This window comes from Corapipo altera, unplaced genomic scaffold (genome assembly GCF_003945725.1).
Source record: "Corapipo altera isolate COAL_440 unplaced genomic scaffold, ASM394572v1 67, whole genome shotgun sequence".
Taxonomy (NCBI): domain Eukaryota; kingdom Metazoa; phylum Chordata; class Aves; order Passeriformes; family Pipridae; genus Corapipo; species Corapipo altera.
Window position 1 is genome coordinate 2370403 of NW_020884906.1, and position 17161 is coordinate 2387563.

Genomic DNA, 17161 nt, shown 5'->3' on the forward strand with positions numbered 1-17161 from the left:
TATTGCATCCTCCTTGGTGCCCTGCCCTTTCCATGGTGTGCCCAGTGTGCTGAGCTGGGCTCAGCAGCTGCTCTGGGATCCCTGGGCTCTGGAGCAGCCCCAGCAGGTGTGTGGGGCCAGCAGACCCGTGTCCCATGTCCCAGAGCCATGCACGCTCCGAGTGCTCCCCGCTGGGGTTCCTGCTCTTCTTCCACTCAACCCTTGTGGCTACTGAGCCACCTCCAACTCTGCTCTGCCCTCCTCCTCCTGGTTTTAGTGCTGCCCACCTGTGCACATGTGGGTGCCTGTCAGCTCCATTTTCATCTAATCTTCTTTTACTGGGAGAGACTAAAGTCCTTCCATCTGGACTGCTTTGTTTTTTCACACCAGGTTACAATTACCCACCCTCCCAACCCTATAAACTTGGGAGTGAGGCAGGAGTCTCTTGTTAAGGTACTGCTGTTCTATTCTCCTACTTAGGTGCATCTTGAATGAATATTTCCCCCCATTTTCAGTGCATATTTATGTATTGAGAGGCCACACGGATTGCTCCCACTCAAAGCTGTCTATGGATTATTTGTGAGGCAATTAAAAAGAAGCCAATTCCTTTACCACAGAAAAGAGCATTAGCTTTCTGTTTGGTTTGTGTTCCATCTAAAAGTCAAGTACCTGCAGTGCAATTCTAGTCTTCCAATCTATAGCTGCTTTACCTTCCTAATCAGCTGGCAGATTAACTCATAAAGAATCAAAGAAGGACTTCTTCACTTTCTCATGAAATATGCAGGACCAATAACAAAAAAACTTCTTTTAACAATAGTGAGCCATTTACAATGAATTTTGGCCTTATTTCTCACTGTAGCATTTTATGGGCTCTCACAGCATTGCTCTCCAGGGACACTTCTTCTAAACTAAAATACAATCTGGTAGGATATAAAAAAACACTCTGCAACCTGGCAGGTCAAATTAGCCATTGAATTATTTATTTTGCTGTGCTTAATTGCTGCTTTTTGGCTTCTCAGGTGTAGAAATATGTTATTGCAGAGCAGTGATTTTTGACTGACCTGTTCCCCTTACAGCTTTTGACAGTGTGAGCCAATACTGCTGCTGTGAGAGTGAAAGAGGAGAGGACTGCCTGAAAGGGAGGCCATTGCCATTAATTCTCAAATGGAATTTTAAGCTAAAATTACGTGATAATGTATTTGTACAGTTCATGTGTAAAATTCTACCTCTCCTGCAGTAGAACCAGGTCTGGTTTTAATGGTTACTTAACAGGAGTCAGCAACCCAGCAGAAGCAGTGGGTATGAAAAGCTCCTGTACTTTCCTTTCTGAGGGTATATTTAAGCTGGTATAGCTCAGTTTCCCTTCAGTCCTCTGAAGATTTCAGCATTCCTGCCCTGACTTTTGTATTAGTTCCCCCCACTGTGTGCTAAGCCACAGTAACCCTGAGTGCAGACCATCACATCCTGGATGCTGATTGTGTTGCAGAACATGTAGAGCATTGTGTAGACTCCTGTCTTTGAGAGATGGGAAAGAATAGCAGGAGGAGGAGAAGAGAACTTCCCTACACTGTGTCTGGGAGCAGGAAAGAGAGATAGCAGAGATAGGGTGTTAATTCTCTGTGTGAGAAAAAGGACACATTGAGTGAAGGAGAGCAGAAATCAGTAAGTGAAAGGCAGAAACCACAATATATTAGCAGCCATAAAGAGGGTGCTAGGAGCCATAAAAGAAGACATAATGATAGAGTATTATAGTTACATTCTGTCTTAGGAATTGCTTTTGCTCCTATCACTGAGGTAATATCAGAGCACCGAGTGGAGTTATGCAGTACCATGGTAATTAAAATTTTGCCAGACAAAGGGGGAGTACCAATAAGGAAGGAGTGAAGTAAGAGGATTTAATCAAAAGATTTCAATATAACAGAGAGACAGAGTCAGCCTGACACGAGAAGAGAACCTGAAATATAAGCTGAGTATCCATCAGGTTGTGTCATACAGATCCCATCATTATGGATTATGCCCGAAGTTGGCAGTGTTTTAAAAATACAGAAAACTGGTGTTTTAATGAACTACGGAGAACTAAAGATCAAGATCCCTGGGTCTGTAGATGATACTTTGCATGTGCTGCTCTATCCTGTGAGATGCAGTGCAATTTGCTGCAGTGGCTGTGAGCAGTGGACTCCTGAAACGGTATGTAAAGGAAAAAGGAAGTTGATTTCCTCCTGATCTTCTAACTTTGGTTATCCCAAGTGCTCTGTAACAGAGACATGGTTATGCTTTTGTGGAGCTCAGCCACAAGGTCTTTGTCCCCCTGAGAGCTCCCTTGTAACATTTTCATGCAATGAGCTGGAAGCCAATCTCTGTCAGCAGGTAGACTCCCTGTCCCCCCTGTTCAAACTCAGTTGGGTCTTTGGGGACCTGGTAAGGTCCAGGTGGTTCTTTTTTTCTAGTGAGAGAAGTGGTGAAGGTGAGGACATGGTTCATTGCAGCATCCCTGCTACCATGCCAGGGTTGACCTGGGATGTTTTATTTATGCAGAGGAAAGGACAAGTGTTTACTAAGGGAGGTTTTTTCTCATCCACAGCCTTTGGATCAATTTGGTAACTTGATGGAATACATGTTTTAGATAGAAAAATTGAACTAGCATCATGTGAGTGGAGAGGGAAGTGTGAACATAAGCCATGTGGGCCCTTCAGCTCCATGGGACAGTGCCAGCCTCCATTGAGAGGACATACCAAAAAAGCAGCTTCAACTATTCATCTGCCTCAATGACCTAGAGTGCTCATTGGAGCATCCTCGTTGCTTTTCAGTGGTGCAGAAAAGAGCTGTTGAGATTTGGCAGCCAAAGAGCTGATCTTTAACTCTGCACCTGGCTGGGGGCTGCAGGTCTGAAACTTCCCTGGGCACACGGGAACGCTGATAGAGATGTCAGGGACAGCAGGTGGGGAATTCCTCTCTTTTCTCTTAGAGACCCAGGAAGGGAGTATGAAATTTATTTCTTTTTCAGTTCTCTGAACGCTTATTTACAGGAAAGGCATTCTGCATTAAATATTCCTCAGATGGCCTCAGTGAAGAATTATGTGTGTCAGTAGATCTGCTTGTCTGCATCTGATAAATGTGTATTGTCAGTGAAATGTGAGGTAGCGTATAAAATCATGCAAAATAAGCTTTCAGTTTACACAGCTTTTTTTTTTTTCTTACATTCCTGTTTTAAGTTTACACTTCATGGTATCTGACAGTGGTAGAGCCAGAGTAAAATACAGTGTTAAACCCACTGAGCCATAAAATCGAGCAGATGAGACCATGTTGTCTTTCATTTCTGTCTTGTAAGGACTCTTCCTTAAATGCTTGCAAGAAAAAGAAATTCTGATTTGTGAAAGCTGAAAAAATAAATTTTTTTTTTAATGTCCATTCTTCGTTTTTCATTGGAGTAAAAATTAACGTAGTGGCTGTGGAGAGGAAAAAAAAAATACATGCTTATCTCAAAAGAACCCAAAGATTAGGGTATTTGTGTACCCACTTGGAATAGGGCATAATTTGAGAGACATTTCCCAATGCAATTCCAGTCATTTAGGAAAGGATTTACTTTTGAACCACTTTAGAAAAAGTGGCATTTGGTCGGCAGTGAGGAATTTACTGACAAATGCCTTGTACAATCATTCTAATTAAGAACTGGAGAGTGGGCTTTGCTTCTCAGATGCTGCATGTTAGCAAAGCATCCCTGAAGTTGTGAAGGCTATTGAAGTAGCAGAGTTGGGCAGCTCTCTGGCCTGCAGCAGTCCTGTGGTTTCCCTTGGATTGGGCGCATTTATTCCTATGTTGTACCTTTTTAAAAGTCTGCTTGAAGTCAGCAGGTGTTTTTACATATTTTAAAAGGTGAATTATATAATCATGTGCGCCGAGGAGCTCATAACTAACTTCTTTTTATCTGTTGGGGTTTTTTTCTGGAAGAAGCTGTTCTTTCTAGCATTGTGGAAAATCAGACTTCCCCATGGCATGAATTCTCCAGCAATCTGATAAGGATGTGAGGCAGCACATGGTTTTTGTTTGCTGTACTTTCCCATGGGGTTTGAGCTGCTCTGAATCAACCCAATGTTAAATACAGAATGCATATATGTTCAGAGATAGACTTACAAGGGGATTAGAGAAACCTGTGTTATCACAGTTTGGCCCCTGCCTTTGCTCTCAGTCTTCTTATAGGCTTATTCTGTACTCTGGGTTAAATTCTGCCTTTTACCTCTTTTTTGCCTCCAGTGTTTATCCTGGGAGCACTTAGTCCTTGAGGTCCACAGTTCTGGCATTGCTGGAACTCCCAATAAAGTCATCATGGGTGTCCAACACCTTGGAAAATCCAGTGTTCATGCAGGAATCTTTCAACTGGTAGGCAAAAGCATTAAATGCACATGCTGTTTGTTTGGTGATATGCTCAACACACTCTGACAAATCAACACATCATTTTGTTGTGAGTTTGCTCCTGATCAGAGATCCCTTCCACAAATCCCCCAAGAGAACTTCTGCAAAGAGGAATCACTCACCAAGGCACCTGCTGTGGACGTTGTGCCCAGCCTGTCCTGGTGCCTTTGGGAAGCCCACCAAAATCCTGGAAAAGTGATGTTGCTTCGTGGAGTTCCAGCTAAGCTCTGTCTATCACAGGGATGAGTCCTGGGAAAGAGGCTTCAGCACTATGTTCCTGTATTGCTGGAACTGCTTCAGAGAAAGAAAACCCAAGTGGAAACACCCTGTAGCCCAGTGGGGTCCATAGGAGAACTAAATTTACTGTCCTTTCTCTTCTGGCTTTATCCGTTCATCAGCAATCTATTCAGAGTGAGAGGAGGACACTGAGAAATATATATTTTAAGAGAGGATGGAAGGGAGGATCTTCATATGTCACTCAAATTCCAGTCCAAATTGTCTGCTTGGGTTTTATTAGGTGAAAAAATTATTAGGCTGCTGTGAAGCATTACCTTTAAAGCTGAATCTTTTGATTATATTTAGTTTCCTGAAATCCATCATGTCTATGAATATGCCTGGGAGAACTTTTGCTCTTGCTCCAGTAAATAACTTGTTAACAATTTGTGCTACTCTGTGCCCATAAAGCACGTTGGCTCAGATACAAGGTAGGAACCCAATATTTTTGCATCTGTGAAAAACAGAGATGAATCTCAAAATTCACATCTGGCTTATGTACCTGATCAGGCAGGGCTGAATCCTGCAATCCTGCCTCACTGCCAGTGGTGACCACGTGGAAAGAAAACACTCAAACAACATATTGCAGCTCATCAGCACAGCATGTAGAACATACCTGGACTTCAGCAACCCCTTCCCCTCTGTCCTTTCAGTCCTGTGAGCTGCCAGAAGCATCTGACTTCTGCAGGTGCACAGTGGAAAAAAAACAAGACAAGGGGGAAAAAAAAACCAGAGAAAGAATGCTGGTGTCTGTAAAGAGGGTGGGTAAATCTGCATAATAATGTAGCAGTTTAAAATTAGGGGAGAAAACCCCTAGAAATTAGTAGGAAAGATTTAGTCATAACCCTTTCAAAAACCTGAAGCAATTAGACAAAGCCAGGGTTCAGAACAGAGGACAGTTCTATCCTGGATTTTCTCTTTCCATCTGTGACTCAGAGCCTGCTTTCTTGTGGATATGAACATATTTGGGGAGTCAGATAGCTGTGCAGTCTGTCCACATACTGAACCTTTCCTGTTCCTAATACCCACCGGGATATCATTTCCACACATGTGGATACCAACAGAGGTAGAAAATCACCTCCATGGATGAGATGGGAGCTTTAGAAAAGGAAGTTGCAGCAGTTGCTTTCATCCCAATTCACTCCATGCCCTTGGCATGGCATAACTCGAGGGCAGAGGTATTGAAGAAGTAATATCTTGAACATTTACATTTCTGGAGTGCAGGGGACAGAAGCAGAACTTTGATCACATGGACAGCTTATAGATGCCTCAGATTTCATGGAAGTTCAAAATCTAGGATTTCACATTAACAGATTGATAGGGATTAATGGAATTTCTTCGTGTGTTTTGACCCAACTGTTGCGTTATGCTCCAGAGATCCCTCCTTGTGCCATTCAGATGCAAAACACCGTGTCAGGTGGTAATAAATGTGAGTTATACAACTGAAAAAACACAGAAATTAGTCAACTGTAGAGTGACAGGAGTAGTTTGGTGCTGGCTGGTGTGAGAGCAGCCCCAGAGCTGGGAATGGATTGTTCTTTGTGTAATGAAGAAAGCAAGGACCCACATTAGCATTGCCAGGACTCAAGTAGTGGATTAACACAATCACAGATATGATTAAGGGCTGAAAATCAGAGTGACTGTCAAATATTTTCTTCACATTCTTTCTCTAACCATTATGTGGGATACACTTCAGCAGTCCAATTTTAAGCTGTCTTGCAAAGTAGCAGGCTAAATTCCCTTTTTATTCAAAATAATTCAACATTATTAATCTCACCTAGTTTCAGTGTCTGCATTATTATGAGAAGCATCTGACTGTAAAAGTGCCAGCCTCCCTCTCCCTCTGCTGAGAATGAAAGTCTGAGGCAGTTACCTTGGATGTGGGGGGTCCTTTGCAGACATCTGACATTAAGGGAGGAGAATTCCTTGTCTCCTTTTAGCTTTTCCATTACACAATCTCAGTCTACCCTATAAAGTAAAATACTTGAAAAATAAGCAAAATAAGGAGGAAATGTAGAAGGAATTTGGAACCTCCAGGATAGTTTTAAGTGTGATGTTTTAAGTTAAACAGTCTTATTCTGTAACCAGGGTCCTGCTCCAGGTACTTTGAATGGAGGGTGATCTACACCAAGGTAATTTTTTTACTTTAAAACCTTGAAGAGGAGGATTCTTCTTCCAGTCAAACAATTAGTGGTCTGTCATTAGTGACACCTGTACCTGTTGTTTGGTATTTTGTGAAAGCCTTTGTTGTAGAGGTCAGAAGGGAGTTGAGGGCACTGGATTTGTGATGGGAGTGTCTGGCTGAGGTGTCCACTGTCCTGTGTTTTCTTCTGCTGCCTCTAAGGTGATAACACAGATAACATGATGGAAAGAACTGAGCAGAATCAGCTTTTCTGCATTAGTCCCTGCTTTGTTGGATTTGCAAGAGTTTTTCTGCTGTCCACCCACTGTTTTTTAAAACACTTAATCTCATAAATATAATCTCATATTGACAACAGAAGTGGCTTATCCTGATTTGGAAGGTCACATTGGCTCTTTATGGAGGTGCCCAAGTGTAGCCCAAAGACCACATGAATTGAGAGTCTTCATCATGTGCTGCACTGTCCTGAGTCTCTCATTTTTTTCTTGTTTCTCTCACAGAAAGAAAAAAAAAAATCTTTGAGTCTGGGGTACAGCTCTTTAAATGTCATGCAAAAAAAAAAAAAGAAAAAAAGGGGAAAAAAAGTGTTGCCAAAAATAGAGCTGAAATCACTGTCCTCCTTTAGGCTGCTGAGCTTTCATGCTTCTGTGGAGGTTTTTGGTCCCTCACAGGACCTTGGGCTTTGACAATATAAGTACTGCACCTAAAATTGCAGGTGGTGAGCAGTAGTAAGGGTGACCTCAGGCCATTCCAGTCATGAGGGATCCATTGATTTATTCCCAGAATAAATCAAGGAGAGTAATGAAACAATATGTGTTGAATAGGAGATGAACATCTCTTTTATAACCTTCCTGGCCAGAGGAAATCTCTGTGACTTGCAATGTCATTCTTTTTTTCCCACCGTGCTTGTGATCATCCTTTTTATTAAAACTTCCATTCTCTGTGTTATTGGCATCCAGCTGATAAATTCAAATGTCAGTTTTCTGGAGGAATCCAAATTAAGCTAGTTTAAGTCTCTTGCTCTTCTCTCCAAATGCAATGCTGTGACACCTTGTCTTTTTGTCAGTTATGCTCTGTTTTGTGATGGTTTATTTGCAGTAAGCAGCTCATCATCAATACTCCAGGGTTTCACTGAATCTATGTCTATTTTTACTCATGTAGGAGCAGTAAAAAGAAGAGAAGGCAAGCAGTACACAACCTCATGTAAGCAATAGGGAGACTGTGTAAAAAATGACAAATATTTTGGCTGTATTCAATTACAGAGAAATTTCTGTCTTCTTACAGAACAGACCAGAAAATTTATGATAGTTCAGATGGAGGTAGTGAAGACTGAAAATGCAGTTTGAATTAAGTTTATAGCTTTTCCCTTTCTGTTGGCCTGCACAAGAAAATTCATGGTAACAAACTAAATATAACAAACAATATATAAAATAACAAACTTGAAACCATGAAGGAACAATTGCCTTTTAACCAACAGCAAAAGAAAAATGAGAAAAGATCAGTGTTCAAATCCCACTACCTTTGTGAATCGCAGCAAACCACCATTCCCTTAAAGATACATGTGAGAGCTCTGCAAAATCTTCAAAGCTTGTTTCAAGGGGAAACAAAGTTACAAAGGACTGAACCAGTGGCTGTTTCTAATACTACTTTGAGGAGTGATTTCCACCCTTATGTAAGTCTGCTACCTCTTTGGATCACTTTCTCTGTAAATTCATAGCGACTTCAGACTACCTTGGTCAGAAATGAGTGTTTGCACTGAAGCTTTTTACTTTCCTTTTGGGATGTAGCTTCTGTTGAAAGCACATTGATGTTTTAAAGCCTTTTGAAATGATGGAACATTTCCTGCAGTTCACTGCTTTTGCACCATCTGGCAATTGAAATCTTCTCATCGCCAAAGAGGTTTTAGAAGGAGTAAGGCAGCCACACTTGTCATTCAAACTAGATCCCGTGGGGTCAGTCCTTAGGAAACAAGATTAAAACCTTTGAGTCACCTTCAGATTCTTGCAGCCCCTGGTGTGTGTTTAGTTCTTCAGGCCATGTCAGCAAGAGCTGGTGTTTAATGGCCAGCAGGAGCCCCGGTGGTGTAGCCAGTGAGGCCATTTAACTGCTCGTGGTGATGGTGTCTCTCAACACTTGTGCATTGCAAGATGAATTAACAGCCTCCAGGCCTCAGAAGAGGTGTTTGGTCAGGTTTTGTGTTGTTTAACTCTGGTGTAGGTTCCTAAAGGTAATAATTCCAGTGCAGTTGCTGTGTGAAGTGTCCCCCCACCCCGTCAGCATGTGACAGCGATGTGGGTTCGGTCCCAGGGGCAGCTCTGTGCTGACATCTGACTGGGTTAATGCTTGCAGTGTTAGAGAACCTGGTTTTATCAGCCTACCAGGCAGGACCTGGGATTTCTGGGTGGCTGTAAAACCTGTAAAACATGTCGCTGTTTTTGTTGCTCCCAGGGTGGAACCTGCCCTTACCCGGATCAAAGAGGATCGGAAGCGGATCATCCTGCCGGCCATCGACAACATCAAGTACAACACGTTTGAAGTGCAGCAATACGCCAACGCCGCCCACGGCTACAACTGGGGGCTCTGGTGCATGTACATAATCCCACCCCAGGACTGGCTCGATAAAGGGGATGAGTCAGCTCCCATCAGGTAAATCTCCCGTGTGCTGTCACCTCGGGACTGGCGATGTTTCCATCCCAGCTGTCTGCCAGAGGGAGTTGAAGTGGAAAGCAAGGCTAAAGGCTTTGGGCAGGGATGGTGAAAGGAGGCTGGAGAGAACAGATGGCTCTGCAAAGCTGGGGGAGTGTGTGTTGCCTCTCAGAGCTGCACTACAGTGTGCACAGGAGGGCATGTGCTCTAGCTGTGAGTGTGGGCTTCAAGTTCATATTGTGGCCCTTAGGAGGATAGCAGGATCTTTTTCATCTAAGCTTTTGTTTTCCAGTGGACTCTGGCATGGGTATTAAGCCAGTGAAACCTTTGTGTTTATGACAAACAAAGGTGGTGTGTATATGATTACAAAGAGACTGGTTTCACTTCTGGTCCCTGGGCAGCAGTCTTGGCCATCAGCCCAAACCAGAGCTTCCCATGAGCACCAGCAGGAGCTGTGCTAGCCTTGCTTTGTTCAAGAGTTGAGCTTCTCTTTATTTTTTTGGGAACTATGCACACATGTTCTGAGTTTTCGTGCTGGTTGAATTTTAAAATGAACCCAGACCTTGTAGTCGGTGTGTCATTTTATTTTCCTCTATAAGAGAGCATGTTACATTACAGAAATAGAATTTTCTAAGGAGATGCTGTTACAGGAATTGTGAAGGTGTTTTTGAGAATTGTTACAGTGGGAAAATAGGAACCTGTGTGAAAAGGGCTTTCTTTCCCCTTCGTTTGAAAATTCACATCTCCCAGCCCTTCATCTCCTCCTCTCATCTTAACAGCTCCTCTGAGATGTTCTGTACTTGGTTAAGGGTACTATTGTTAGGAACTGTTGAAATAAATGCTAAAAAATATGAAGCCCAGATATGCAAAAAACCCCAGATTGCTCTACCCTATTTTTTAAGATTTCTTGGGAAGGACACACCTTACCACTTTAGAGTCTTCATTTTCATGTATATCACCTCCAAACTAAAGTAAGCTAAAACTCCAGTGTATGGTCCCAGTGTGGGCTTTGGCAGAGAAGCTGATGTACTTTCCCTTCCAGTGTAAAGCTTGAGTTGTCAGGTCCTGACAAGTTCATCCAAACCCTTCTAACAACATACCCATCTGAAAAGATCCACATGATCCTTTGGAAGTGAAAAGACAGACAAACTGATCACATTTCCAGGGGATCAGTTGGATGGAGCCACCTCACAGGATCTGCCCCTCATGCAGAGTAATATTTCAGTCTGTCTTTGAGCAAGCTGTACTTAGGTTCATTCTCATGCTCTGTGAGTGCAAAACAGAGCTATACAGTAACATTAACCTTATTTACTGGAGGACAGCACAGTCCATCATCACTGACCCTTTGCTTGGCTTGAAACTTCAATAAGCAGGAAAGAAATTACTTAGGAAATCAGTTTTCCTGGATAACATGCCCTGCTTGCCTCACATTGTTTTAAAAGTGCAGGTGTTTTGTACATGTTTCACTCAGCCCTGAGAAACAGCTTATTGATGAATGAAAGTTAATCAGCCAAAGGTTTCATTCCTGAAAACAGGGTTTCAGTCTTCCAATCCTGAAAGGTTTTGCACACTTCATGACTTCCAGTTTACGCAGGAAATCTGTGTTCATCTGTACTGTATTAATTTTCACATGGATTACTCCAGTATTTGAGTATCTTCTGTTCTGGAGACAATGATCAAGTACCAGATAAGACTGAACTAAGAGGTTAAATCTCAGCAAGATCTTGGACATTATTTCAGTGCTGGTAGGTCATGCACTCCCTAAGGCGTGGAAGCTGCCTCTGCAAAACACTTCTGGAAATCCAACTGCAGATCTTTTTAATAGAGGATGAGGAATCTCATCCCTGTAATGCTGGGATAAGAGGGGGTTTTTTCAGCAATACAGGGCATGATGTGCCATGGACTTTGTGTTCCGGCTCTTGCTGCTGTCATGCTGACACTGAGTGCTGACACAGTGTCACAGAAGTGAACAAGGTCCAAACTGAGTAGTGTTGAGATCTGATGCACATAAGTAGCTGGCTCACAAGAGCAGAGATTTTATTCTGGACCCAAGTGAACAAACCCTCCAATTCAACAGTGCATAAACTGCCCAGGGACAGATGAGACAACAGCACAAGGAGGGGAGCACCCAACCCTTGCTGACAAATACCAGGAGCACTGACACGTTGTGATTGCCTGAGCATCTCCCCTGGAAATTAAGAATTCCATGCCCTGAAATGCAGAGGCATCAACATCAACCCGTGAACACGTATATGTCTCCCTGGGTACATGTGCTTTGGAGTCAGTGATCCAGGGGAGCAGAGCATCCACCTCACAGCACGCTGCTCTGCTTGCTGATGGGGCTCTGAAGCAGTAGCACCTGGGTGGATTTGCTAGAGCATTTGGCTGTTGTGTTATTCCTGCCTGGAGAAATACAGTGCAATTTTGTGGCTTTTCAGTGATATGCCAGTGTAATTGTGGTAATGGGAAGAGTGAACGTGTGAGTGCTATTGATGGAAAGAATCAGGAAGCCTGTATGCTTAGGATTGAAATTTGAAAGCACCCATGATGGGAACTTAGTAGCTTAGAGTATTTAAAGTATATTTTCAAAAGGAAGACAAAGTTAGTTTTCAAAATCTCTGTTGCTTTGGTACAGATTTTGGTTTTGTAACCAGCTTTCCAGACCACGTACTGAAGAAATGATTTCTGTTTTAGTCCACTTTCCAAGACATGCAAACAGATCCACATTGATGGTGTTTGGATCCATGTGTCTGTTCAGTGCTTCATAAGATTGCAGGACTGTTCATCAGCATGAAAACTGCAAGTTCATTTAGTCCTCACTGTTCCTCTTAAGGCTTCCTTTGACACTCTCTTCAGCAAATAGTGGGTTTGGTTTGTGCCTCTCTGTGTGTTTTGTAAAAGAAAAGGCTTGTAACAAATAACTCCGGGACCGGTTTTGTGGTTGGTGTAGCTGAGTGTTTCCTGCCAGATCTCCAAAGGGATTAAAGATTTTCAGTGTTAAGAAACACATGTTCTCTGGTATCAGTGAGGATCAGAGCCCTGGCATTTCTCATGTTTGCATTGTATGAATAAATATCATCGATCTGCAGAATTGGGTGAGACATTTAGAAAGCAGGGTCCGATTCCTGTTTTCTTCTGGGTATACATAACAGATGTGCTTAGTTCCTTTTCTAACATTTTTTCTGTTTGAAGCCTGATCCTCTGATTTCTTGAATGCTGACAGTGGTGTGATCCTACACAGAGCCTTGCTGGGAAGGAGCAGGAACTGTCCCTCATGCCAGTGGGGCACTGTGTAGGCAGTCATGTCAAGTGTGCACCATAAAATGTCACAGCAGCTCTTGTGGTCTAAATGACAATGGGGATGTGGCCTTGAAGTGCTAACAAAGGTAAAGAAATAGCAAGAACAAAGTGTCAGATTTTGTAAAGATTTCAGATACACTTTAAAGTCGGTTCTTTTTTTTTCCCCCACGTTAATACTCTGAACTTCAGAACAATTGATGTTCCCTGAATCGGCTTCTGCAGGCAATCCATTTTACATGTTTGACATTTGAGATGTGAGATGCCCCTAACATGAAGATTTAAATGAGGATTGTTATTTTGACACGCTGTGTCCATCACATCATTTCCCATTTGTGTTCCTGAGAGCACGCTGCCCTGAAACGTCCTTATCATCTGGCAACAAACTGTGTGACAAAGGATCCTACTTCTGAGGGTTTCCAGTGAATTTGACTATGCACTGAAACCAGCTGGGGTTTTTAATGCCTGCTGGATTTTTTTTCTGGGTTTTGGACCAGCAAGGAAGGACTCTGGTATTCTGAGCTCTGCTCTGACTCGTCTTCCCTCGCCTGCCGTGATTACGATGGACTGCTCTGCACTTGATTTCTTGATCAGCAGCCACTAACATTAGAGTCATTAGTCAGCCTCACTCAGCCAAGCCCTGCACAGCTCTCCATTTTATCTTCCTCCAGCAGCAGTGGTGCATTTCATTGTTGCATATGTTCTCACTTACTGCTTTAATATGCCATAGCCTGGTACCAGGAGGAACATGTTCTCACACGCGCTGCCTCAGCCACTCGAGAGAGCGCCTTGTGTCCTGCTCACGGGTATAAATTAGAGCTGGATGTGCCCCCAGTGGTGTGGTTTGTGCTGCCTCCTTTATCTGGGGGTGTGTGTGCCCATCTCAGGTGCAGGTTGCCCCGTGCTGCTCTGCCATAGCAATACTGGTAAAGCCCTGTTGGGTCTTTGCTGCTCTGGGAAGAAACCCATCTGTGCACCTGAGCTTAGGAAGGTTAAGTCTTTCAGGATAAACCATGCTGTCATGTAACAACAACACTGGACTCTGTTTATTGCTTTGATTATGGCCATCTTTTCAGTTTCTGGTTCACAGGAGCCTGTAACAGAGCAATTTCTCTTTTATTTGTCCAGGTTCTGATGCGTGTCCAGCCTGTTCCAAAAAATATACTTCCATGGGTCATCAGAGAGTTATTTTACATCCATATTTGCCCTGCCTTTCTAGCTGAGCATTAGCTTGTCATTTTTTTTTTCCCTCTAGCTCCTGAGCAGCAAATCTGTCCTTGAGTTCTGTTCTCAGGGCCTGGTGTAACTCCTTCTTGCAAAAGACAAGAGTTGTAAGAAAAAAGAAGTATTTATGCAGGTACCGTGCAGGTTTCCCCACCTACCTGTCAGGCCAGGGGTGAGGTGCTGCTTAAGAACCTGAATCAATGAAACATTCTGCCAGGGGAGGTGGAAAACTCGGAGATATGGTGGGTGATGTGTCATTTGAATCTCGTTCTCTCTCTCCTCGTGCCTGTATATGTACATTTATATTTATATATTTATCTATAGTTGCATTTATGTTTACATTTCTGTATTTATGTGTAAGCGTTTGTCAATTGTCCTGGAAATTGGACTTGGATGCTCTGGAAAGTGTTTCAAATGTGATGTGATTGCATGATGATGATGATGATGATGATAGATATATATGCTGACCTTAAGGCAGGGGAGAAGGATGCATAAGGGAGAGGAAGATTTCCTGTATCACGTGCAGCATGTCAGTCTGGTGCTTATCCCTTTCTTCTTCGCTTGTTCCTGACAGAGCCCCCAGGCAGGATCCTTTAGTTGTTTGTAAAGGGAAGGAGGGGGATGCACCTGGGTGCAGAAATGGGTATGGCACCTGCTGGGATTTTGCTGACAGAGCTGTGCTCCTGGGGATCTCACTAAAACAAAATAGTTGTGACTCAGACCTACAGCAAGTGTCATCCCTGGCCAGTGTGCCCTGTGTTTGTGGTGCCTCATCCCAAAGCAGGCACTGGCCTCTCTGCCCTCCAGCTGCCTGCACTGTGTCTGCTGCAACAGGCAGGGAGGGAAGGAGGGAGAGTTCACAAAGCCCTGCTCTCTCTGCTCCCTCTCTTTCCCCAGGGCATTACCCAGAGTCATGTCTCTCTTGTATTTCCCTTGCTGTGACCATGCTATCAGGTAATTTCCACGAATTGACTGTGCTGTGTCTTTCTCCAGTGCAGAATCAATATGATTCTATGCTGCGTTTTAAGCTTTTAGCTGCAAAACCCACTTTGCTGTGTTCCCCACATTATCCTTTAAGTGCTGCTGTTGATTATAATTAATGCTTAAAACATCCTCAGTTGTGTCAAAGAATATTCCACAGATCTATTAAGTTTCACAACACCTTTGAGGTGTTGGTAAAGAATAGTGCACCTCTAATTGCTCTTTTATGATACCTTCCTTCTAAAAATGTCACTGTTTTGCTAGAAAGTGCATGATTAAGTGAAAAGGTTGCTTTATATGAAGCAGGTGTTGTTATGTTTAATATATTGTGTTCTGAAGCTGTGAAGTGCTAAGGGTATGCACCTTCTCATGTGCTGCCCCTTGGCTGGTGAGCAGTGCTTAAGACATGCTAAGGTAGTTGATTTTGCTCATATATCCATTTCTAGCTTTCAAAGAAAGTCTGCTGCACTGCACTAAAAGTGGTGGATACACTGGAGTATTTCAGATACTGGGAAAACCCAGTGCTGGCAGCCAAGTGAGGGTCTCCTACTTTTTGGGGAGCAGGTTTTTTTGAAGTGTTTGCAACGTGTCAATGTGACACTGCAGTCCAGTATAAAATTATCAAGCTTAAATGTGCTTAAAATGCCTTTAGATGTGAGTTTTGGGGGTTTAGGCTGCTGAAGCATTCTCAGACTTTTACCTGGTTTTATATAGTGTGCTTCACAGATGGAGGAGCAGAGGCAGAGGGAGGTGACTCACTGGAGACCAGATGAGTGGCAGAGCTGGGAATAGAGTCGGGGTCCCTCTGCTCACAGCACTGTTACCCCCTCACTGGGCTGTACAGTCACATCACACTGCCTTCACAGCCGGGTCACTCAGAGCACAGGGCAGTGAAGGGCCTGGCCTTGGTGAGGCCCCCAAAAAACTCTTTGTGACTCTGCTGGAAGCATTGAACATGGAATATGCAGAAAACTCAGTATTGTGCACTGTCAGGATGTGTCCAGGCCAGGACCAGGGGCTTCTCAGTTCAGCTTCTGGGCTTGCAGCTGTGCTACTGTGCAGAAGACCAGTGGCTGCAGGTGGCCAAATTCAGGTAGAAAAAGCCACTGTCAGTGACAATTTTCAACAGTTCTCTGAAAAGCTGGGTGTGGTTCCTTCTGTCCTTCTGCTGCTGTTGTTGCTGAGTCTTGAAACCAATTTTTTTTTTCTGAATAAGCCATGAAGGCTTGTGGAGTCTATATTTGAATATATCTAATGAGAAGAAATAAAGCCTAGAAGAGAGAGAGGGAGCTGCAGAGGCAGCTCTCAGTGGCATTCAACTGTGAGTGATGATTATGTAGCTGCATCCAAAATGTATTTCCCACCCCCATTCAATTAACAACTCAGTGTTTTAATGGACAGAGATGACAGCTGCAAAAATCCATCCCCCAGAGAGACGGATTCCAGCACCTGAGAGAAGTCTGCAAAGCCTGGCAGTACCATTCCTCATTAGGAAGGGAGGAGATACATCCTCATGGGAGCATCCTACTGCTGTAAGGAGCTGCCTCCAGAGGACTTGAGAGGGAGACAGGGTGAAAAACAGAATGAATCTAAGCCCTGACTAGCATCTCAGTTTTGCAAAGCAGTGATGCCTTAATCCAGTGAAGCCTGTGTGAATGGAAAATGAAAAAAGTGGGATGTGTTTCCTCCCCCATCATCTTCCTTTTTTTATCATGAACTTAAGAAATATACCTGAAATATTCCCTCAAAGGCACTGCAAAGGCATTGAATTTCCTTATCTTGGTCACATCCTCCTTTTATTTCTGTTTCTAGACTAAATGTAATCCTTGTTAGCCTAAAATGTGGTTTTCATTGATACAGGGTGTGACCTGGAGGTGTATATAGGATATGTCTGGTCCTGAGTACAGGAGAGCTCTCAGACTCTTTAGGCAAGTCTGTTTCCAGGCTTGGCCCTAGGAAGTGTAAGGAGGAAGATGGATTTTATCAAATAACTTGAATTTATATATGCCATCCATCTTGCAAAGATCCTGGTGTACAAGGATGTGCATCAGCAGAGGATGGAGGTGCCCAGCCAGGAGTACCCAGGACCATGAGCGGTTCTCACAGAGCCTTGAGACCACTTCTGACTCGAGACTGATTCCACAGAAAGCCTTCACAGATGACAGGACCAAAGAGAGAAGTACTGGAATTCCTTGCACACAGAAGGGGCAC

At 43.4% G+C, this 17161-nt stretch overlaps 1 protein-coding gene across 3 annotated transcripts in view; it reads left to right on the forward strand.

Moving 5' to 3' along the window:
• GALNT9 (polypeptide N-acetylgalactosaminyltransferase 9) overlaps positions 1 to 17161 on the forward strand; it is a 135738-nt gene that overhangs the window by 47663 nt on the left and 70914 nt on the right. For all 3 annotated transcript variants that reach the window (XM_027652242.1, XM_027652243.1, XM_027652244.1), the window contains one exon: positions 9251 to 9448. In XM_027652242.1, the coding sequence (XP_027508043.1) occupies positions 9251 to 9448 (198 nt within the window). The remainder of the gene's footprint in view (positions 1 to 9250; positions 9449 to 17161) is intronic.